The sequence below is a fragment of the Lathamus discolor genome, chromosome 1 (assembly GCF_037157495.1).
Source record: "Lathamus discolor isolate bLatDis1 chromosome 1, bLatDis1.hap1, whole genome shotgun sequence".
NCBI classification, from domain to species: Eukaryota; Metazoa; Chordata; class Aves; order Psittaciformes; family Psittacidae; genus Lathamus; species Lathamus discolor.
In genome coordinates, this window is record NC_088884.1 from 98,873,626 (window position 1) to 98,899,034 (window position 25,409).

At 41.7% G+C, this 25,409-nt stretch overlaps 1 protein-coding gene across 2 annotated transcripts in view; it reads right to left on the minus strand.

The window, feature by feature from the left end:
- TBC1D9 (TBC1 domain family member 9) overlaps positions 1 to 18,258 on the minus strand; it is a 48,983-nt gene extending 30,725 nt beyond the window's left edge. The window contains exons 1-2 of one of the 2 annotated variants that reach the window (XM_065687664.1): positions 17,893 to 18,258; positions 1,729 to 1,839 (exon numbers count right to left, since the gene is read on the minus strand). In XM_065687664.1, coding sequence (XP_065543736.1) covers positions 1,729 to 1,839; positions 17,893 to 18,019 — 238 coding nt within the window. In that variant the 5' untranslated portion in view covers positions 18,020 to 18,258. Of the gene's footprint in view, positions 1 to 1,728; positions 1,840 to 17,590; positions 17,648 to 17,892 lie in introns of those variants that run through there. The other variant, XM_065687669.1, reaches the window with a different exon arrangement.
- Between the last annotated feature and the right edge of the window lie 7,151 nt (positions 18,259 to 25,409).

The following is a 25,409-nucleotide window of genomic DNA, read 5'->3' on the forward strand; positions in this document are numbered from 1 at the left end:
AGATTCATAAACTAATCACAGCACAGAGCCTCAGGCAACACTGGGCTGCCCATCTTCAAGGTTGCATTGATAAATAATTTGCTCTCTAAAATTTCACCTCCTTGCGAGAGCCACACTATTCCCCTCAGGTGATGAGACTAAGCTAGTGCAGGCACATAACTGAACAAAAATAACTAAGCCAATCAACCAACTAGATGTTAGGGGAGTAAAAGTTCGAGAAACACTCCACAAAAATGGAAGCACAGATAGATATATTTACTACTTTAGTAATTTCATTTAGGGTTAAGATTCATAATTTAAGACAATCTTCATCCGTGCCTTGTCTTCTTCCCAAGAGAGAGGATTTGTCTGGAAGAAAAATTATCCAAATAATCTAAATGTCGAATTTTACTGGCAGAATGGGCACAGATAAGAGGGCACTGTTAGGCCAGAAGAAGTCTACAGCTTCATTAGCTAGTATTCTTGGCTGCCAGGAAGTGCTGGGGATGCTGGAAGTTACTAGTCTATTAAAAAGAGATGACAGACAAGTATGCACTTCTCGTTTGTCCTCTTCCTCAATTTTCTTTCAAATGAAGGGAGTTCTGGCTGCTGCCTAAAACAGCGTTTGAAGCTTTAGTGCTAGAGGACTTGTATTAAAAAGTTCCTATTTGTTAGGTCTGAATAGCAATACTTTAAAAATGAGAATAGGACCTTACGAGCTTGGCCAATCAAAGCTAAATATCCTCACCCTTCTGCATTCAGTTTCAGATGCTATTTAGAGTCAGCAAACTGAACCGGAGACTAGCTACATACTGTTGTATGCTACTTGCAATAGGTACCTGGCCACTGAAAAAAAACCATTTAGTATTTACAGGATCTGATGCATGCAAGAATCCTATTTAATGTACCAAAATATAAAGTTCATTGATTTAACGAACTACTACAATGACAGAAGAAACAGTCTTGCAGTTAAATTTGTCAAAGTTTGAGCCTTAAAGACCAAAACTCTTGAGTTGTTGCATCTATGTAGGAACATACACTTCTTTATTTAACTCTAAACCTAGTTACCATCTTTCTGAATTTTTAAGTCCATCATATTTAGAAGGACAACACATTGCCTGAAATAAAAGTACAGGAGGTGGGCATCCCTGGAATGTACATGGTATTTATCCTAGAGGAGACTAAGTTCACTATCCAGGAAATGCCATGCTGATATACAGTACTTGGGAGAGTGCTAGGATTGCACTGTCTTCCTGGCTTCCATTTCAATGGAAGCCAGGTGGCCTGTCTGGGCAATTTGGGGGCTATAACCCAGGTAATTTTCCTACCATACTCTTTAGAGATACTACACCAGCCAGGAAGGCTGCACTTTTAAAATGCTGTAGGAGTGAGCCATGCGCATGAAGAAGAAATGCAAGGAGGAGAAGGGATGGATACCAAGACTGAGTGCCTAAGAACATCTCAGAAGAGATGGGAAACGAAGGGTGGGAAATATCAGGGGCTTCTGTCCCTGCTCCATAGCTATTTCTGCTCAGTTACTGTGCATAACAGATACACACACGCCGGCATTCCAGGTCTTAATATTTAGAAGGTCTGGAGAGTCTTAATTTAACCACTAGAGCAGGTTTTCATCCTGACACATTTATTTGTCCTGATACGACTGCACTCAGCTAGTGGGATGTTCTATTAGTTATGTGGCGCAGTACCCAGGAAGAATAAAAATCCACATGTCAGCATGTTTGTCCTTACCACAGGCGATAGTCCAATAGACCAAGGAGTCTGGTGCCTGGTAGAGGATCCGATAGGGTGCCACTCTGGCACTGGAGTCCAACACAACATCAAGAGTACCCACAAGGAGACCTATGGAACAGGAAAATCTGATAGATCACAGTAATGAATGTTCCGAGATCCCACAGGAGAGGAGTCCACAGCTCCACTCCCCCTCCACTTTACCCTCCACAGCAAAATGCACACTGGTGTATTCATCCCCACAGCTTGCCTCGTGTTGTAGAGAGGGAAAGCGACTCAACAGGGAAAAATTTTCAGTTTAAGAAGACTTTAACTCTTAAATACACACCAGTTCTAGCATAAAGGCAGGTGAACTGAGGCAAAGCAGAAGGTAGCTGTTTCATAAAACCACATTTAAAAGCTATTTAGCTCTTTCCTGTGTTTCATATACTGTTGGAGTCCTGGGAGTAGGGTGGAAGTGTGAGGATAGGAATGAACAAAAAAAAAATCCCACTGTAACACCAACAAAAAAATCCCCAGACAATACCCTCTGGAAGGGCTCAAAATTCAAATATCAGTCAGTAAAAACTAAGGCTTCCAGCAAAAATAACTATGCTACTTAATGGTCTGATTCTTTAGGGCAGAAAGGACTGAAATGCCAGTCGAGTTGTTTTTCAGCTGAAAGGATACTGATTAAAGACAAAGCCATAGCATTTCCCCAAAGTAGCATTGAAAATTCTTTGCTACTGAGGGTGCCATCAACACTTGCATACCAAATGCTACCAATAATTTCTAAATATATTTCCACAAATTCTAGATACTATTTTTATGTGAAATTGCACACAAAATAAAACTCAAACCCTCTCCCACCAGCGGCCCTATTTACTTGTAAAAGATGCAAAAGTTTTCTACCTTTTCATGCCTACAAAGAATTTTCATCTACCCTGCAGAGATGTCAGATTTAAATTCTCATGTGGAAGTTCTCAGCAAATTCACATACTGAAAACAGAGATGAACTTTCAAAGACTTCTTTTCTGTAAATTTTTATTTGGGTAGAAATGAAGAGGTTTTTTTAAACAGCTGAAATAAACTGCATGCATTATATAATCATTTAAACCATTCCTGTTAAAATCTTCTTCCCCTTTCAGGCATCCATTTTCATTTTTTACTGTCAGAGTTTCATTAGTTCCTCATTCTGCATTGCCATAACTGGTAGGGAAGACTGCTTCCCTTGTAGTTCTTTCAGATTTGCTATATGCATCACAAAGATACAAAAGTACTACCCATTTTCCATCTTACTAGATTCCTTAAATCTGAACTGAAACTGATGTTTGGAAATACCCCACATATCAGTGAGAACACAGATTTGATATTTTCCCCTTCTGTGTTTTCTATTTGTATTTTGTTGTGAAGATCTTCACAGGCCAGATCAAATGCAATCTTGTCCTGCATTAATATCCACCAGTTTTTAATCTAAGATTTCTGAAATACATGAGAAACAAGTCTGGATACAACACCCGGTCTTCAGTAAGGTCTTCAGATACTTTAGAGAGGCACCTGCTAATTACAGGATATGAACACAAAATTATGTAAAATATCCTAATGTTCCCTAGTCTAACTAGCTTCTGTTGTTCCTACTGCCATCTTAAACCCTCATCTTTCATATGTTTTGATGACTTGTGTATGCTAACAAGCCTCCTCTTATCAATCCTCCACCAGCCCTCCTAGATACACCTTGATTCCTTTCAAATTTAGGAGACTGAAGTAGGTTATAATGTTCCTCTTCTGCTGAATATAGTCTCTGCTCTGGCATCACAAAATCAGTTATGGCCCCAGTCCAGAAAGCACATGTGTGCTTCAACCATGAGCAAAGATCCTCAAACGCTTAAAGCTGTTAGTGAGCTCAAGAGTATTGCTCAACTGGAGTGCAGGCCAAGCCAGACACTAGACTGCACTAATCATCTGGGTTTGCTGCAAGCATGTAGCAGGGCTTATGCCGAAGGTTCTTCATGCTTTGCAGCTTCACATGTCTACTGACAGTACTAAATATGTAACAGGCATGATGTAATATCTAAATAAAGTTGCATGCTGGCCAAATGTAATCTCTGAGGTTCAGATACACTGTAAGGTCCCTGCAATCTTTAAAAATATGCTTGTTGCTTTCCTCCTGCTGTATTTCCAAATCTGTTGGTGTGTGGGTGTCCTGCCAACCAATTCTGCCAATTCTGAGGGCGCTGCAAATGTAAAAACTGGGATGCGCAGGTAAGGTCCAGGAGCCAGAACAAACCTGCAGACTTGTGCCGCAACATCATGCCAAGAGGAGCACCCATACTACCTCCTTCTCCCCAGGGTATGGGAGACAGCAGAGGAACATCCCCCTGTCCCACCAAACAGATACAATGTAAGATCGAGCAGTGTATTCCAGAAATGCGGAGTGCACTACACAAAAATGAACCCAACTAAAACAAGCCAGCACTGAAACAAGAGATGGGAGGTAGGTAAGGAAAAGGAAATAAAAGTAATAATACTTTCCACTGGTGCAGTAAGTAGCAGTTGCCCAGGGCCTTTTCAGCAATGAAAACAGGTTGTAGAAATATCCATGCAGTGAGGTGAAGAGAAAAAAACCTCACAGAACTCTAAAAGACCCCATGGAAATTCAAAGTCTAGCTTACCAAGGTAACTGCAACAGTTTAGCAGTAAAATTTTGCTTATAACTGTTTTGACAGATGATACATGTCATACTTAAAAATAATGTAGGTGTTCTTATATACATTAAAGCCAATTAATATTTATTCTTGAAATCGTGCCATTACCCCGATTGCTGTCCTTTGGGAACTGTTCCATTTCGCATTTTAAGTCAGTGTTGTTTTTTGGGGTTTGAGTGGTTTTTTTTCCCTCAGATGTGATGCAAGCAGAATGAAATCACAGCAGCTCAAACTGATAACCTGAGAAGCTTCCACATGATCATAATAAAGTTTAAAAAATTAATTTAATACTGTTCATTAATTCTTCATATACAAGTACCTTTTCAGACATGGTTACAAAATAAGTAACTGCAAGTTTCTATAGAAACTGAACAAGCAACAAAGAACCACATTCCTTAGATTAGACAGGTCTTTGGGCAAGAGCCAATGAATTATCCAGGCAACAAATCATGTGACTATGCCAATTACATTTTCCCATTATTTCATCAGGTTTCTGACTACAGAATGAAATTAGGAATTCCCAGTGTAAGAACACTGAAACTGACATCATTTAACCAAACTTGCACAAGGCATTTGACACTACCCTCCACGACATCCTTGTCTCTAAACTGGAGATATGAATTTGACAGACAGACCACTCAGTAGATAAGGAATGACTGGATGGTTGCGCTCAAAGAGTTGTGGTTAATGGCTTGATGTCCAAGTAGAGATCAGTGACAAGTGGTGCTCCTCAGGGATTGGTATTGGGACTCGTGCTGTTCAACATCTTTGTTGGTGATATAGACAGTGCGATTGAGTGTGCCCTCAGCAAGGCTGCCAAAGCCAAGCTGCATGGCTAACACACTGGAGGGAAGAGATGGCATCCAGAGGGACCCCGACAGGCTTGAAACGTAGGCCCATGGAAACAACATGAAGTTCAACAAGGCTAAGTGCAAGGTCTTTCACCTGGGCCAGGCAACCCCAGGCACAAATACAGGCTGGGCAGAGACTGGGTTGAGAGCAGCCCTGAGCAGAACTTGAGGGTGTTGGTTGATGAGAAGTTCAACATGGCCCCGCAGCATGTGTCTGCAGCCCAGAAAGCCAACTATATGCTGGGCTGCATCAAAAGCATGACCAGCAGGTCAAGGAAGCTGATTTTCCCCCTCTTCTCATGAGACCCCACCTGGAGTACTCCATTCAGCTCTGGTGCCCCAACATAAGGACATGGACCTGTTGGAGTAAGTCCAGAGGGCCACAAAGATAGATCAGAGAGCTGGAACACCTCTCCTATGGAGGAAGGTTGAAAGCTGGACTTGTTCAGCCTGGAGAAGAGAAGGCTCTGGGGAGACCTTAGAGCAGCTTCCAGTGCCTAAAGGGGGCGACCGGAAAGCTGGAGAGAGACTTTTTACAAGGGCATACAGGGATAGGACAAAGGGGAATGTCTTTAAACTGAAAGAGGGAAGATTCAGATTAGGTATTCGGAAGAAGTTCTGGACTATGAGGGAGATGAGGCACTCAAACAGGTTGCCCAGACAAGTTGTGGCTGCCCCATCCCTAGCAGTGTTCAAGGCCAGGCTGGACAGGGCTTTGAGCAACCTGGTCTAGTGGAAGGTATCCCTGCCCATGGCAGGGGGTTGGAACTGGGTGAGCTTTAAGGTCCCTTCCAACTCAAACCATTCTATGATTTTGTGAAAGGCAGTGAAATGTAATACCTGAAACCAGGGAATACAAAGCCACAACTGGCTAGGGGGCCTTGGCAATTATTCTTGCACCATGTTACTGGAAGGACATACAATGCACTAGAGGGTATTACTGGAAAGGGCTTCAGTTACCTCATGCAATTTATGCTGAACAAAGAAATCATACTACATTTTACTTATCTGACCACTGTGCCTCACATTTAGTCGTAAGCTGCAGGGGGAGCCTATAACCTTTGCACAGAGTATACATATTATTAGTCTGCATTTATGCATTAAATCATGATGTGCTGTACTTCCATCCTTACTCTAGCAACCAGTTTTCAAACTGTATTTTGCTAGAAGGGATTATGAGCACATGAAGCCTGACCTCCTGCCTAACGCAGACCCATTTTAAGACAAATGATTTCTATCTGACACAAAAGGCTGTCTTCCAGAAAGGTAGGTCATCATGATTTGGAAACTAAGCAAATTGATTCAGTCAGTTAAAACTCTTCCAAGCACCATTGCACTCTCTGCTCTTCGGAGACCAGCATTCCGATGGCTTACAGTCCAGACTGATTACAAATTGCCCACAAACAGTAATGAAATCAAGGGAGGGCCTCCAGTAGAATCAATTTGGTTCATTGTTAGCTACCAACAGTGAACACACACACACACACACACTTTAGTTTATAGGGACTCAAATACCTGTAATAAGTCATAGAATCATAGAATAATTAGGGTTGGAAAGGACCTTAAGATCATCTAGTTCCAATCCTCTTGCAATGGGCAGGGACACCTCACACTAAACCATGTCACCCAAGGCTCTGTCCAACCTGGCCAACATTTTTAGCTGTTTGGATATCTACGGCACAGGTCTTCATTGCAGGAATATTTCTTTCTTTTCTTACTTTAAAAAATAGAGCTAGTGAATCCTTTTTTTTTTTAAATCTTTCATAAGAAATTGTAGGTTTCTTCGCAAAATACCAATTACTGGTGTTTCTTAAAGAAAAAGGAAGTTTTTGCACCTTACACATAAACAATCTTCCTTACCACAAAAAGATTTTCTTACTGACAAACAGTAACCCTCTTTCACAAGAAGTCACACTTTGATTTAAATAAAACACAAAGATCAAATAGTCTTTATCATCTTTCTGTGGTCCCCCTGGCAGCAATCTTACTATGTTTGTCAGCCTGCCGTGTTTTACCTGCTAAAATGCAGAGGGGTCTCAAACTAAACTGGATTACATATATGAAAATGAATAGCTGGATTGTATATAACCTGTAGTGCACCTTGTTAAAAGCCTATTTATTTACTGTTTATGAATGATAATACTGCCTGATACTGCCGCTCAGAGACGCCCTCCCTCCTCCAGTTTGCCAGCTGACAAGCATGCGTTATTTACTTGGCTCCTGAGAGCAAAGCCCTGCCTTGCCACATCCTTCTCCCAGCTTTACCCTAATACAATTTACAGCCTGACAATCTCTCAAGATACCTTCTTTAAAATGCCTAAACAAACAACATCCATCTTTTTATCATGCAGAGCAAATACAGATGTATACCCTCCAAAAGTGCTAAGATCTAATGCAAGTCAGACTGTGACTCTTGCAGTCATACTTATGAGCTATCACTCAAATAGTCCAACGGATGTCAGCAGCCTATTTGTGTGTAAGCCAACACCATAACCAGGAAAACTTGTAGTGTCACACGTGTCATCAGGAAGACTTTTTCAAAACAGGCATCGTGACATTCCACCACTGAATGAAACACATACTGCTTAAACTGTTCGCAATATTTAAAGTGTCCTGATTAAAGCGTGACCCCTTCTCTTGCTACGGAAGTAAGATGGACATATAATGAGCTCCAGTCATACCTGAAACATCCAAAGGACCTAATTTGAATTGTAGGTGTCTGCTAGTTTCTGAAAAAGCCTCAATAAGGTCAACTTAAGTCATATTTGTGCCCAGAGCATTCAGTTTTATACTGATTTCATGGATTTTATGGACAGTGAATAAACTCTTCCTAAAAGTCTGAGTGTTATTTCCTGGACTATAAAAACAATAACTCATAACACCACATAGTTAAAACGTACAGTGCAAACTACTGTTTTTCCTATTAACTATAATGAATCATTACTCTTCCATTCTTTCTCAAGGTCGTTCATGTGTTTATGTGATTAGCTCTCTCATTTGTTATTACAGGATGAGGTCACCTAATTACTTGCCTGTCAAAATTCAACCTAAAGCAATAATCCAAACTCAATGGGAAATACTTAGAACAAATCCTTTTAAAGGGGTGGATCAATTCTATTTGATTTCATTTCATGGAGAGCCTAAATGAATAGTAAATATTATACACAGCTCAAAAATAATTACATTGTTAAACTTCCAATCCTAGTAATAGTATTCACAAAAGCATGAAAACAAACACTTCACTGCGAACACCACCCCTGGAACTTTATGAAGGGTTACACAGTTTTGTTTTATAGGTCTTCATTTATATAAGTGGAAGCAAAATAATGTCTAAATACTTATTTAATAACTGTCTTCCCATGTGGGTAATATAGTTTTGGCTTACATGGACATCTAATGTGGTATCAAGAAAAACAAATTCTTCCTCTGAAATTAAGGCCTAAGATTTGTTAAGTGTTCCCTGATACCTGCCTTTGTTGCTCTCTTTCTACCAATGCAGCTTTCTAGAGCACTTATTTGCACAGCCACCATTATCATTGCACATGAGTTTTTAAACATATTCTATGAAACTGACTTCGAGGGAGTCCTGTCGCTCTACTGACATTTAGCAAAAAAAAGCAGCAAAAAATAGTATTTGTTTTTTGTGTCTTCGGGTTGACGAATGCAAATGAGAAAAGGGTGAAAAACTAACTCTCTAAAGACAAAAAAGCAGCTCAGGAAGGGCCAATGTGCTGATCTGGCCTGACTATTGCAGGATAAAGCAGAAACAAACGATAATGCTTTCATTTGCCCTTCAAGTTTAACAATTGTGACTGAAATTAGATTCTCTTCCAAATATCTTAAAAGTGATTAGTAACTGAACATCTACCACAGGACTTGCCAAGGTGTCCAGACAACTCATTACCATCCCTGTAAAAAATCTGTATCTTAACTGGACCCTAAATCTGACTGGGTTTAGAATTTCAGGTTTTAGAACTTTTTGTAACTGCATCTGCCAAGCTGAAGGGCCCTAATCACTGTAAGATGTAGTCACATTTGTCAGTGTTGGCTACTAAGCAACATTTACAATATTTTAGGGTTGTAAAATGTTGCTAGTTTTTTCTTCAACAGAGAAGAATATACATTACAATCTACATCTATCACTACATACAGGTACATACACATACAGCAAAAGAATTTCCTTTATTTCCTCTAAGGCCCAGTTTGCAGATGATGAAATGTCCAGGCACAGACACTCACAGAGTAATACATTCAAACAGCAAGTTCCCAGAAACAAACGCACTAGATTGGACCTGAAACAAAAACCCAGCAGAAGTGTATGGAGATGAGCATTGACAGGACATGCTAGACAATTACTGGTACGTGAAGGCTTGCAACACAGACAAACCTGGTATTTGGACAAAAACCAAAACAAACTCACACACCTTAAGAAAATAAATTTTATACTACATGTCAATCACACCAGACTACATGAAATGATGGAGAAGAGAGACAGAGTTAACAAATGCCTTCAAGGTACGGTATCAACATTTACATTAAGTTTGTAAAAAAAACCAACACTTCAGAAGAGCATGATCAGGTACCACTGACCAAAACAGTATGCAAGTCACCAATTTTCACTTGGAACTAATTCTTTTTAAGCATCTCATTCTCCCAAGAGCACACAAAACAATTAAACAGACTTCATCCAAAACCAAAATTTAAATCAACTACATCAGCACCAATGTAAGATCCAGATAACCTACATAATCCTATAGATCGAGCAAGTATAAGCAATTGAAGAAAAAAACCCCAACCAACCAACCCACACTGAAACAAAACCCAACAACCACCACCCCTAAACTAAGAGAAACATTGTAAATGGAATCCAGCCAACACAATCAGTGGTACAAATTGAGAACTGAAGTGTGAACAGTAAATTCAGCTTAAATTAAGGACCAGTCCTGAAGCATAGCATGGTCAAAACCAAGATAAATCTAAGAGAAACAATAATTCCAAGAAAATATTACTCAAATTTTAACTGCTCTGACTGAATACCTGCAGACAGATCATATTTCAATAAGCTATTAGTGAAGGCATTTTAGCAGGGAATGATGCTTTCCAACATGCTTTCCAACTTTTCCCAACAACTTTGGTTAATAAAATACTGGAATACAGAGAGAGGAAGTGCAAGACAGGACTGTGGGGAAACAACCAAGAACACAGTAAGAACTTACTAGCTGAAACTAAGACTGCTGCTGCAGTAGGAAATAGCACACCTTTACTGGAGACTTCAGAAAAGAAAAGAATAATCAGAAATCAGACCTAGAAAACACTTAGTCTTTCTTTTGAAAAGCAAACAAATGGAAGGATTTTTTTGAGGAAGCCCTTCAGAACTTAAGCCCACCTCAGCGCCAGATTTAAAGGCAAAATGGAAATACAGATTTCAACATTGATCAGACACCAGAATTATGATTAGCAATCAAAAAGCTAATGGAAAGCAAGATTTCAAAGGCTTACAGCCCTTTATACACCTTCTATTGTCATACTTCAGCAAAGTCAGTGGCAGCAACAACTCCTGTCCATTACAGGAAAAAGCCATACACAGTGTAATGCTATGATGTATAAAAAAAGTAGAGGTTGCAAATCCTGGGGAAGAACAAAAAAAGCTAAATAGATTCTGCCTATACCCAATATCAAGAAGAAGAGATGAGAATGTGTTTTAATTAACTTTCAAAACATACTTGTGGAACATGTTTTAATTCTACAGAACTCTAACGGAAACTGTCAATGGCCAAAACCTCCATGAAATATGATATAGTCTCACAAAGATGTGTAACTGGACAGGAGAATGATGGAAATATGGAAACTCATTTGAAGACTGTATGGGACCAGACAGCAATACCAAGAACTCTGTAAGCAATACAAACTCTAGTATAGTGCAGAAAATTACTAACAGGCCTACACAGTCTAGCGAGAAATTCTTTACTACGAGGGTGGTGAGGCCCTGGCACAGGTTGCCCAGAGAAGATGTGGCTGCCCCATCCTTGGCAGTGTTCAAGGCCCAGCTGGATGGGGCTTCAGGCAACCTGGTCTAGAGGAAGGTGTCCCTGCCAGTGGCAGGAGGGTTGGAACTAGATGAGCTTTGAAGTCCCTTCCAACCCAAATCATTCCCTGATTCTATGAATTCTTGCTTACTACATTATGATCCTGTGTGACATTTCCAACAGGGCTGAAACAGTGATCTCAGGAGAAAGAGAGGGCCATCCCTAAATTCCATGTGCCAAGAAATAACATTATGTCAGAAGGCAAAAATGGCAAGTGACAGCTTAAAGGCCTTGATGGGTCACACTACTCAAAGTGTAAAAGATGATGTAACATCAAGGAAAATCTTTGACCATGTCCTGGGTTCATCAGTAGCAGTCATTTTTCTCCTTCTTAGTAGCTGGTGCAGTGCTGTGGTTTTGACTTTCAGCCTGGGAACAAAGCAGATAACACTGATGTTTTTAGTTGTTGTTCAGTAATGTTTACTCTGACCAAGGACTTTCTGAGTCTCATGCTCTGCCAGGGAGGAGGGGAACCCAGAACAGGACGCCTGACCCAAACTAGCCAAAGAGGTATTCCATACCACAGCACATCATGCCCAGTATATAAACTGGGGGCAGTTACCCAGAAGGGATAGATCACTGCTCGGGTCAGGCTGGGTATTGGTCAGTGGGTGGTGAGCAGTTGTATTCTCTTCCCTCATTATTTCCCTTACCATTCTTCTTATTGGTGGTAGCAGTATGGTGGTTTGTATTATACCTTACTTACTGGACTGTTCTTATCTCAACCTATGGGAGTTACATTCTTTCAATTCGCCTCCTTATTCCTCGGGGAGCAGGGGGAGGAAGGAGGGGGAGTGCGCAAACGGCTGCATGGTTTCTGGGTTGCCAGCTGGGCTTAAACCACAACAGACCAAGAAGCATTATGGTAGAGAAACCAGAGCTATACCAAACAACACCTCATGCACTGTATCTGTGCAAACAGTGTGCTGCCTGTAAAACCCAGAGATCAAGAGAAGCATTAGGCAGGAAATGAGACACCTTCCAATCCACCACTTGTGAAAGCATTTGGGAATTCAACAGAATGACTCGTGAGTCAATCTGGAGCATCAAGCAGCAGTTCAACCCTGGACACATGCATGTCCTCTTTAAGTGGAAATCTACAAGTCTGAAGAAGCAAGCACACTCACAGCAGAACCTAAAGAGAAGATCAGCAGGATAAAAACAGATGTGGTGTAGCATCAAATGTCAGAGGGGAAGGAACTGATTTCCACCCCATGAGCCAAAATGAACAATGGAAGCTGATGGATAGGCTGACTACCCATGTCAGTTATGCTAGCTGCATGCACTGTGATAAATGCTAGATTTGAAGTATCAGAAAAGCACATGCTTTCCACTCAAGTGCACCATGTTTGGCATGAAAAGGCCTAATCGCTTGAATCAACATCAGAAAGTGTCAAGTTTGTTAAAACATGTACCATCCTTCCATCAGACAGATTATATACTGGCCAAAAGCTTTCCTAAATACTAGTATAAACCTGTTTTCAAGCAACCTCTTCCTCAAACCTCAGAACTGGGAGGTTGAGGGCAAGATAGAATCTTATCTCCAGATTTGCAATACTAATTGTCTTGTCCAGCACAGCTGCAGAAAAGGGCTCTGAATTAGAACACTGTTACAGTATTAAAAATTATATTAGATTTGACATTGAAGGCTTGCTCTAGCCAGTCAACCTCAGAATCTCCTTTCTGTCTTTCCATTTGGAAATTACATGATAACTCTCTCTGCAAAAATATCTGGAGAGAAAGACAGCAGTTCATCAATTTCCTTTATCACCTTAAGTCAGCAAAGTTCCATCTGCTCTCTTCTGCTTAAGCATTTAAATCATCTTTGGCAACATCTCATGGACTTACAAACTTGTACTGAATCTCTCACACATGCACTGTCCCCAGCTGTAAGCACAAATACCCCATCTTCAAAATAATTTACTCTTAAGAACAGTTCTTGCAAACTAAGAACAAGTGATTTGCACTGGTATTCAAACAGATCTTCCAGTAAGATTTTAAACAAAATTACTTAGAATTTCATCTCCACTTTACACACAAACATACACACTCAAAAGTAGCACAGCAGCCAGTCTCTCTTCCCGTAAGCTCTAAGTGACTATATTGCTCTACTGTCAAATATTAGCGGCACTTAATTCCTTGCAATACTGTTTCCACACAGAAGAGTTTGGCAAACACTACCACTGTATAGCAGAAAGCAGTTAACTTTTTTACTGTAGCTGCTGCAAGATATACTTAATAACACAAACACAAAAGCCTTACAGTTACTTACAAACTTTGACACGTTCAAGATTCTTACATCCATCAACATAACAGCGTCATACAGAAGCAAAATACAGGCACGCATTATGTGCAAGGCACAAACTGATTTCATTAGAAAGAAAAGTCATCAGCCATTAAATACTTTTAAAGCAGGAAAGTGCATTTTTTTGGTCTTGTCCTGGGAGATTAATTCAGCGATGCAAGATAACACAAGTTTGCAGAACAGCTATGAAAATCCAATTTAAAATCCAATTTACAAGTCTTTCCCACTTCCCTTTTGTTAAAAAGGGAGCAAAAACCCAAACAACCCTTCAATTAAGACATGCTTCCAAAGGGAAGTCACATGGTCAGACTGTTACTGACATAAACACAATCAGTTAAAAAAGCCTGGGCCTTAATTCAGTATAAAATTGGATCCACACTGCTTAGCAAAAAAGCTGTATCTCTCCAGTAAACTATTAATCAGATACATTTTGATACCAGAGATGACTTCTAGGGACTCACTAATTAGGCACTGCCCCAACACATAATAAGATCATCATTCTAATTTGTTACAAGCCAGTAAGTGCCCAAAACACCTCCAATATCCAAACAAGGATTTAAAAAAGAAGGCTTTCTCTACTCAACTAAGTTACATAAATCAAGGCCAAGAGGAGTGGATCAGTGCAGAAAGGGTCTATTTTTCATCCCTTACCCCAAAGGGACCGATACGGTTTTACTTGCAAAAGGTTGCTGTACTTGGAGTGGATCCTGAAGAAGAGGTAACACAAGTACTGTTCTCCTACTTCAACTTCAGGCCACCAAGAATTACTTTCACCCACCCACAAGGCTATTTCAACTAGTTGGCTTTAGACTGAGACACACCAAAAGGCCTAAAAGATCCATTCTTCTGGACTCTGCTCTGGCGATGTTAACCTCCCTCCACAGGATGGTACTAGGTGATGGAGGACAGGTAACACGCAGACCCTGGCAGTCACTTCAAGGATGATGATCAGCATTCAGCCACCTTTTCACGGTCACAGCATCCAGGCACACTACTGTCTGAAGGGGTTTGTCCCCAGCTTTCACCCTTCAGATAGCACTCTACCTCCTACTTCAGCCATGCCAACACAACTGCATTACAGTGCTGCCGGAACTAAAGTTCTTTGAAGTCTGATGTGTTAGCAGATGAAGAAAAGGGCATTACACTTAGCCCTGATCAATTTGCTGACTGGTTAGTTTCACAGCAAACCTAAATTCAAGGGCAAAGCCAGAGAATCAATGCTTCTCATCATCCAACATCATGAAGCCATCTCAAGTCATGAAGTCCAGAGCCTCATAATTTGAAAGTCCACTGTCATTCTATAATTTAAGACAAATGGCTTGAAGAGTCGATAATAAGGGAGTACAAGTCAGCAGAAGTTAGATCACAAAAAAAGGGACAGCTGTATTTACATCCTCTTGCATATAAAAATTCAGACCACTCCCACCACAGTGAAAAATCTTGCATACAATATTTCTAGCCAACTTCAAGGACACATAATCTGGCTTTCCACAAAGCAAGCAGGCCAAATTCTTTACTTTCAACTAGATAACTTCCACCTCTGTCACGAGAACTACAACCTTATCAACTACAGAACTTCTACTAAAATTCTGTACTACTAAATGCTACCATTATTGCAAATGTATACCATGTTGACTGTTTCAGCAGATTTACTTACTCTGAACCCTCAGGATCAGCTTGGTCCATTCATACTTTTCTTTTAACTGGTCTTATGTACCAGGAACAACCCACTGGCTTCCTTTACCTGCTGTGGCACTCAATGAGAAGACTACAGCTATTAGAACAACCTATGTAAAATTCCAGTATTTCCTTAAAAAAACAAATAATTCTAAATTCTACTTATTACTATGCCTACCAAGACGAGAGCGGGCTACATCCCTTTTTTTCTTCCTTTCCCACCGTTTGTTGACCACTGTGTCAAAACCCCATGTGCTAAAATGGCAAAGGCTGACAAGTTCTCATACAGCTCTTTAAATACTGCCAGCACTAATCAGTTTCTGCAGGTTAGTAATGGCTGGCTGCTTAGTTATGGTTCTGGAAACATGCTGAAAAAAGCTACAACTTTTTCCAGCCCTCTCCCATACAAACCAACCCCCTAGAAATTGTCTAGCTTCTTGTTGCTACTACCTCAAAGCCACAGCAGCGGCAATTCCAGGCAAAGCGTGGACACTAGTAAGAGGTACATGGAAAGAAGTTTTCAACATACACATAGAACTTTTGCATTCTAAAACCTATTCACTATACAGATTGCATACACATACTAAAATAATGGATACAGTGCACAAATACTTAAATTCCAACAGGGGAATGTAGAAACCAAGACAGAACTATTTCTGTATTCTGAACTCCAACCAAATGCTGCCAGTTTTCTGGCCTTCACAAACATAAAAGGAGTGCACATTTACGAATCCTACTCCCACTCAAGGAGTAAATCTCCAAAAGGGATGTTGCCATCTGTCCAGTGATATCATCAAGCAGACTATGGCAAGAAGGCTTTGATACGCATGCACTGTGCAAACAGGCTGAAAAGAAACCCCCAAATTAGAATCATAGAATAGTGAGGGTTGGAAAGGACCTCAAGATCATCTAGTTCCAACCCCCCTGCCATGGGCAGGGACACCTCACACTAAACCATCTCACCCAAGGCTCCATCCAGCCTGACCTTGAACACTGCCAGGGACAGAGCATTCACAACTTCCCTGGGCAACCCACTCCAGTGCCTCACCACCCTAACAGGAAAGAATTTCCTCCTTATATCCAAACTTCCCCTGTTTAAGTTTGAACCCGTTACCCCTTGTCCTGTCACTACAGCCCCTGATGAAGAGTCCCTCCTCAGCATCCCTATAGGCCCCCTTCAGATACTGGAAGGCTGCTATGAGGTCTCCATGCAGCCTTCTCCAGGATGAACAGCCCCAACTTCCTCAGCCTATTCTCAGAATGTTTCCCCAATAACTGAGAAATGATTAGAAAACTGATTTGGTACCTCAAATGATCTGTAATTCAAAGATAACAAAGTCAGAAAGGTACTGGAATGCCTTGTGACACCACCTACACAAGATAAAAAAAATCCTTAGGACAGGGGGTAATCTACAAAAAGAGTCTGCAAAGAATTTGTCAGTAAGTACAGCAGGGGTGAACTTTTGAGGCAAGACATGGTTTTTGTGGATTTGCTAATACTGCCCATAATCCAGAAGATTAAAGAAACATTAAGACCGCCAGCCAATGTGATCACTTCCCATGCAAGAATGGTTTATCCACATACAACACTGAAGAAGACTGAGGATCTCAGGAGCCTACATGAAAACACACAGTGGTCCATTAGCTTAGATTATGGACTGTTTACAAGTCCACAGAGTATTCAAAGACTGAAGAAACATTTAATCTCCCAGCAAATATGCACAGGACCTTGAGCCAAACACAGGTGTAGCCCACATTTACTTTCATTAGCCTGAAGAACTAGTGGCAATAGAAGTGGATAACGAAGAAACCACAGCACTTCAAAGAATGAATTTGATTATTCCTGCCAATTGATAACACCATTGGTTCTTATCTCCAGTTTCATATAAATGCATATACATTGCCTAAACACGATGAAAGGTCTTGACAAATGTGCAGGCTCTGTACAACACAGAACACGATGCATACGACCCAAAGACCTACAGAAGTGCCTGCAGTTGCCAGCAGTCGAAAACAAAGCATTCAGGAAACATGTTTTACAAGGACACCCTGAAGAATACAAAAAAGACGAAGCAAATCTGGTCTCACAGAACATGCTTCTGCATGCGTTCAAAACGGGAATCTGGTCACATTACAGCCTGATGTGTGAAGGCACCGGACACGGCGATGACCCACACAAACCTCCACAAGGAGTAAATCCTCAAAGGAACCTTAGCCAGTCCTCACGGGAACCTCAGCGCATTCCACCCAGCCGCACACCTGAGCGCCAGCAGGGCGCACGCTGTCGTCCCCCCGCCATCCTCACAGCGCCCTGCGAGGCACCATCCGCCACCCCCGGCAGGGAGGCCGGTCCCCCCGGCACGCCGCGCACCGGGGCCCCGCACCACGCGGGGCGGCGGCGGAGAGGGGCAGGGCCCGGCAGCCCGAGAAGGCCACCCCTCTCCCCACAGCCGGGGGGGGACGCGCCGCCACCCCGAGGCAGCTGCGGGGGGAAACGGTGCGAACGCGGCCCCGCCCCACCGTGCCGGCCGCAGGACCCCGTGCCGCGCCGCCGCCCTTACCGGCGAGTCCCCCTCCGCCGCCATCGCCGCCATGCCCCTTCCTCCGCTGGAGGATGAAGTAGGGGTTGGCCCGCTCCGTCACCCACAGCGCGTTCGCCAGCAGCACCTCCTCGGGGTTCACCCACATGCTCCCGGCGCAGACAAAGCCCGGCCGCCCGCCTGCGGGGCGCGGTGACTCACGCACGCACGGTCCGCATCAGACACCACCATGCCCGGCCGCCGCGGCACCAGCGGGCGCAGGGCTGAGGGGGGAGCAGCCGCATTAACCCCCCGCGGCTGCTGCCGCCGCCGGGCGCGGAGGGGCGGCGGCAGCGGGCAGCGGCAGCACCGACATGAGCGGGCGGGCGGACGACCCAGCCCCGCACTCGCCTCCCCTCACAAAGCCGGCGGCGAGAGTAGAAGCGAGGGGGGGGGAGAGGCCGCGCGCTCCGCGCTCCCGGTACCTGCGCGCGCGGTGGGGCGGGGCCGGGGAGGGAGGCGGAGCTTCGGTGCGCGCCCCGCCCCTGCTGTTCGCTCAGGGCGGCCGTTGGAGGGTCCGCTCCAGGGACATGGACACCGCCACCGCCGTCCCTTCCCCGCACACCCCGACGTGCCTCGTCAGCAGCCGCCGCCGGCCTCCTGGTCCGTGCCTGGCGTTCATCTGCAGGGTCGCTGGGGAGGAGATGGCGACCGCCCCTTCGTAACTGCCTGCCCTGAAACGTGCGGCCTTTTCACCGCGAGGCGAGGAGTTGGTGAAGTTGGGTGTTGAAGGGAAGACGGGGCTCTGGCCTCCACTTCTGAGGAAGCCATCCATTCCCAGGAGGTGATTGGGCTGCCCTCTTGCCACAGCCAGCCCCGATGGACCCTTCTCTGCTCAGCACCATTTCTGAAGTTCCCTCTGCTGATGGAGACCACACACTATGCTTGCTGATATGACTGGGGGGAGGATTTAAGGGCCTGAAAAGCCCTAAAATAAGCAGCTGTATTTGGCTTGGCGGATATGCCAAGTGCATTCAGAGGGTATAGTAGTATATATAGAATCATAAAATAGTTTGGGTTGGAAGGGACCTTAAAGATCTAGTTCCAACCCCCTGCCATGGGCACGGGCACCTTCCACTAGACTCACTGGCCTCCCTTTCTTCAGAAAACTGTTCCTATCTGATCAAATATTTCGCTTTGGTTTATTACAGGTACAGCAGAGAGTAAATTAAGCTACAAAGATAATATAAAAACCATGTGCCAAGTTCAAACTTTCCATATCGAGGCTGTAGCTTTTTACTAGAGTTTAGCCTTTCATTGGCTGGTGCCGGCATGGAGCTGGTACCCAGTGCTCATCATGTGGATATGGACACATGGTCAGGGGAGAAATGACTGTTGTCTGAGATAGCAGTCATGCGGCTGTTACTGTATAAGGTAAAACGTTCAGCAGAGGGAAGTGACCATCTCTGATGAGTTTTTAAAAACTGACAGTACTGCTCTCCATCCCTATGGGGAATGGTCATCATTGTCACTAAAGCAGGTGACCACAGCCTGATTGGAAATGCAGAACAACTTCTTCACCCTTTCTGAATTTATCAGGGTCAGGTTATAGTGAATTCTAGTACTGTTGAAATGAACCTATCCTTTTAACTGCGAAGGGTTTTTTAAGGGCAGTGTTTTTAAAGAAAAATCTGGACAAGCAAGTTTCTTACAGCTTTTAGAAGAAATTTCAGAATTTTTTTCTTTAATTATTATATTTTTTTTTATCTTTTTTTTTTTTTTTATTTTAAACCAGCTCTAGTTAAAACCTACATGCCAAGTAGCTTAAATGTTAACTTCTAGCCTGGCTAAAAGTAGTGGCAAAAATTCCTAGTAACTTGCTTTGGTAGAGTCAGGATGTCACAGACACAAGACTCTTGCGCTGTCACAGCAGTACTGATATCATTACATACTAGTGATGTCATCACTGCCACCAACCTGCAGTAGGACTACTAAAGTCACATGGATGTTTTTGGAAGGAGCAGCCAAATGATACCCTGCTGCAGTGAGAGCTGGTGTGAAATTAATTTTCTTTGTGAACAGTGCAGCTGACCTCAAGAAGGAAAAGAGCATCATCAGAGGCTGGGAGCTTTTCCTGCTTCCCATTCCTAACTTGCTTTTCAACAGCGGGCACAGGCAGTTACGCATTGAAAACTGTAAGCACTAAAAAACAGCTGGCAGGCCTTATTAGTGCCAATTAGTCAGTTTTAGATGCAACAAGGGTGACATATTACTGGCATAAAGAACAGCAAAAGCATAATTTCTAACATCCTTCCTATTTAGTTTCCATTAAGCATTCTAGAACATTTGAATCAAACTGTAAAGAAAGAAAATCTCATCACTCAAGTAAATGGCATTTAAAATGAGGTTATATTGTGTCTTTTTGCTGCTGTGCTGTAGATTGTATCAAGGCATTTTTTTCAATGGAAGGCTGATCTGCTTTCACAGTAATAAAAAACAGGCAGTGTGAAAAATGGCTGACATTTGTACTGAAGGAAATGCAAACATTCTCATGCCTGCCCATTGTGCATTTTTATCCCTCAAGTAAGATGCTCATCTATGTGCATTCCCCCCCCCCCCCCCCCGATCTTAGTGCTCCATTATAAAGTTTCAGTTTCTTTTTCCATCATGTGGTTTGGGAATAAAATACAGAACTTCTGGTCAGTCCTGTGTACTATAGTAAGAAACAATTTGAAATGGAAATAAAGGAATAATTGCCTCTGCATGTTTCGCAATATTTTGTTGGAAAAAAACTGTATAAGGTTGGGATCTTAATGTGGCTTTAACACTGAATAGGACTGTTTAAAGATTTCTATGCTATTAGATTTGAAACGCCAACAATATGCGATTCAGTTTTGAAAAATGGGTTAAAACAATCAGGAGCTGATCTCAATATGAACTAAGGAGTTATTTCTTATAATGCTATAATATAAACATCTCAGGGAAGAAAATAAACATGATTCTAGAAGGACAACCATTCTGCGCAGCATCATCAGACTAATGGACAATAACAGTACTCAAGCAGAAAAAGATTAAATAAGCAGACACCATTTATTCCCAAGAAGACCTTCTTTTACAATGGACCTCTCTTTTAGATACAGCCAACTAGCATTTGCTAGTGGTTCAGGACATCCATTCTGCTGATTAGGAGCAAAGATAAAATATCAGGATATCAAAAATTACCTTTGAGAAATGCACACATTGCTCAGGTTGGAACAATAGCCATGTAGCTCCTACCCGAGGACATACCTTGCATGGAGAAGCACCTGGAAGTTGTACATGGAGAGGTAGGCATTTAGATTTTTGTGATATGTGCTTTATTTTATAAATAGTACTAAATCTTTAAAAGACTACAGAACATTGCTCTAGGTGTGATGTGGGATGAAACAAAGTGAAGGAAAAAAGCATCCAAGATTTCTTAGTGTGTGGTCAACTCAACTGACACAAGCCTTAGTATTTGTATGCCCATAGTGCACCATATAAAAGAAATTCGAAGTATTCAAAAATAATATGACTTTTATCATGCAAGTGTGTATTATGAGCACTTCTACATGTGAGCAAACTGAATCATATAAATTCTTGCTTTGGGTCATCCAGCCAGTCAGAGAACAAAGGGAGTTAAATCACAGCATCCGCTACCTGCAGTTCCCTACTTCCAGCTGTGATCAGTGTCCTTCAAAGGCAGGACACCCTCAGGCCCTTTGTCATCACAGAATAATTTTATACTCCTTGGGCCTAATCTCAAAAGCTATTTCTGAATTGGTCACATAAGTGAGTATCATTTATGTCAAGTGCCTGCTGGGAGATGTACATTTCGTATGAAGTGTGAGATTAAGCATGTTACGTCTTTTCTCCAAATTGGAGCACAACTTGCCTGATAGGAAGCAGTTAATTTCTGTAGGATTGAGGCAGCTATTCAGTACCAGGCTACCAGAAATATCATTTACTACCCCAGGAGGACAATGTCAAAATGTCTCCCAAGGGAATCTGGAATCAACATTTTTCAAGGTCAAGAAGTGAGAGGGAATCAGAGAGAATCCTAAATAACCCCCCTGGAGTTCACAACAAGAGGTGGGGACACGTTTACAAGTGTGAAAGCAGTTTTGAGAGGACAAAGTGTGCCCTAACTCCTAGGGAAGCATCTGTACCTCATTAAAAGGATGCTGACAGAAGATTTTTTGATTTGCTGCTTTGCAGAAGAACAAATTTCACCTTTTTAAATTCATTTTTAATTTTTTTTTTTTTTTTTACCATTTTCCTTTCTGTCACCTTCCTTGCATGTTTTGTGTGTGGTAAATGAAAACATTTCTTGGCTTCTGCATTAACTTATCTCAGTTGAAAGGTGATTTCAAAATAAAAGGCTAGCAGCAGGGTGTTCTGTTCCTATTGCTGTAGTGATTCCCAGAAGGGAAGTCTCTGGCATTTCTTCTGGGTACCTACAGAGCAGCAGGATAGATCTTCCCTGAGCTCTAGTGCTCATTTTGGAGCTCAACATGCCAGAGGTGGAAGAGAAGAGCAGAATTTGAATGGCCTCAGGCATGCAGCCTGAGCTGCATGGCAGGGAGAGCACATGACCCTCTCTGACAGGAGCTTTCAACAATGACTCTAATTTACCCATCTTCAACAAGAGGCTTTTACTAAAGCTACCTGTGTCCCAGGAGGTCTGCTACAGCTGAATTCTTTTATGTTGCATATCCAACAGGAAACATTAACTTTGAAGATAATACCCAGTTGTCTGTTTCTCTTCCTAGAACATTTTCATTGCCTGGGAAGACTGACGAATTCAGGACAAACTACTGCAAGCTTTCAAGGAGGTTAAATAAAACTTTTTCATATTCTCAGAATATTTTCATATTCTGCAATGCATTTTTTGCACTTACCTGCAATTATGACAGATCTTCTTGAATATGCCACTTAATACTTTTCCTCCTGTTGTGAATGACAGCTTTTTTAGGTCAGTCTTTTGTGAAGTTCTTCCAGTCTTCCATGGCAAAGGGGCAGCTTGATGCAGGTTGATAAAAAGCAGTTCCCTACTTTCCATCAAGACATTATATTAAACTACCCTCAGGCATCATAACAACTGCTTTTCTCTTTATAAAGCAGTATTGGCATACCAGGTCTCCCACAGGCAAGGCAGCTGCTTGCCCACAGCCCACACATCCGTTTGTGGCCTAATTTGCTTCATGAGGTGTGTCAGATAAGATTCACAGTTTCCAGATCTCTTGTCATGTCTATACTATCCTTTGAACTCTGATAATTTCTGAAGTGTAGGTATCAAAATTTAACACAGTATTTTAAGAGAGCTTTACCAATTTCCGTTTCGTTCTTACAAAAGCAAGGTCTTTGATACTTAGGAGACATTCTGGCTGAATCATCCTTTTTTTTGACACAGCACTGCACTGGGAACACATTGAGTACTTTATCCAAAATCTTCATGCAGGAAGAACTTTCCAAAGCAGCCATCTATGTTTTGGATTTAACTGGCACTTTTTACCTTACATCTGGTTTATGAGCGTAAGCACTGGGCTGTGGTAGAATGATCTGGATCCTATGTAGCAGTGACTTTATATCACTATTGTCAATCTCAATGTCAGAAACCCAGTCAGTAAAAATCCTTTAGCACAGTATTGATCATGTAGAATGTTAAAATTATATGTGGACTGCTATAAACCTTCCACCTTGCTATTATCCCCTTGTTCTTCCATCTTTCTGTGGGTTCATTTTATACCCAACTGTTATGACCAGGTTAATTCCATATATGATCCGTGTTTACAGTTAAAATGGCTTTGGCAAAATCCAGACATCTGATACCAACTCTACTATCTCTATTGACCAAAGCTTTCATCCTGCCAAAATTAGAAACAGGCTTTGCTTGACAGAATCTATGCCCATGAGACCATCTATACACTGTTCAAGATAAAATACAATTATATTCTCATCCTGGAAATGTTTGATAACATTGTGGCAGATTTATCATTCTGTTCTTGTAACCAAATTCACTGATAGACTAGTCCTCAGTTTGTTAGGTCTAGCTAATTAACAAAGCTTGTTTTTAAATGTCAGAACTACATCAGTGTAAGAATGAATGTATAAAAATTTCAACACCTGCTATCTTCCCATGGAATGAAAATAGGAGAATCTGAAGAATTAAAACTCCAAAGAAGTTATTAAAATTTTCTACAACAAATGAAAGCTGACAATCATAAAACTGTTAAGAAACGATCGTCCCTTTGAATATTCCTTAAGAGGTCACACACATCTGAGCAAATGTTATTAACATAACTGGAAAGCCAACAATCATATGGTGGCACCTGATATTTTAAATGCAACAGTGATCTGCAAAAGGCACTGTCATCATACTCCAGTGAGATGCTAGGAAGAAAAGGAGCAGTATCTACTAATTTCTCTCAGATTCAGCAATCCAGCTTCATCTTTCATCTTCCTTTTAGCACCTTCAGGAGCCACCAGCAGTCAAACAGATGAGAAGTCACTAAACCAGTTCAGCAGGCAGCTTCATTAGCACTGCTTCCACAGCATGGCAGAATGAGAAAGTTTGAAATAAAACACTGGCAAGAAATTAGCTTTCTTTTAAAGACTGTTAGGGTTTCATTACGTGCCGTCATAATTAATAACTTGAACCAGCTGGAGATGATAAATTTGTTGAGGGACAACATAGATTATGCTGGACAATAGAGAAAATCTGTCTCTAAGAGTGTTAGTAGTAATTACTTACCCGAGAACGTCTTCATTAATTACTTACGCTAAGTTTCTGAATTTAAATACTTTATTATGTGTCATAAGACTTAATTGACTTTGCCTATTCATAAACTGGTTAGGTTTATTTAACTTTCATTCAGAATAAATTTTGTTTACCCTTCAATGACATTCCTTTCATTTCTATGCATTGTTTTTGTTATCTGTGTTATGCTAAAATAGAGCACACATCTGCTTTAAATTATTTAAAGATGTAATATTCCATTGAAGATGAGGATTGAGCCTGCATGACCTATGGAAACACAGACAAAAGCCAGGGTACTGGTCTGTCAATTTACTCATTTGTGTATTGAATGATTTACAGAGTTAATTTGCAGTTAGTTTACTCTAGTGCTTCCCTCACCATTAGCCTGGAGTCTCCAGGAGCATTTTTGGTTGCTGGAACCAGAAACCTGAAAACTGGCTCAGAGATCTTCAAAGCATAACTGTGCAGGGAGACATCATGAAGCAGATTACAGAACTTACATGCTCATACCCCCCAGTTTGGCTTACAAACCCAGTTAATAAATAAGAGTCATAGTAATGTATTATAATAATTGCAATTCTGTTTAATTGTGATGTCCCTTACCTTTTACCAAGTAATCTGATGGAGGGAGTTAACAAAGATGTTGATTTGACAAGTACTAGCATAAAGGTGGTAACATAATTTGTGTGTGTGGATGTGCCTGTTCACAGAGAGTCTGAATAGGGGTGGCATTTTGCTAATTTTAATTTTTTTTTTAATAAAGAAGAATTTAATATAGAAC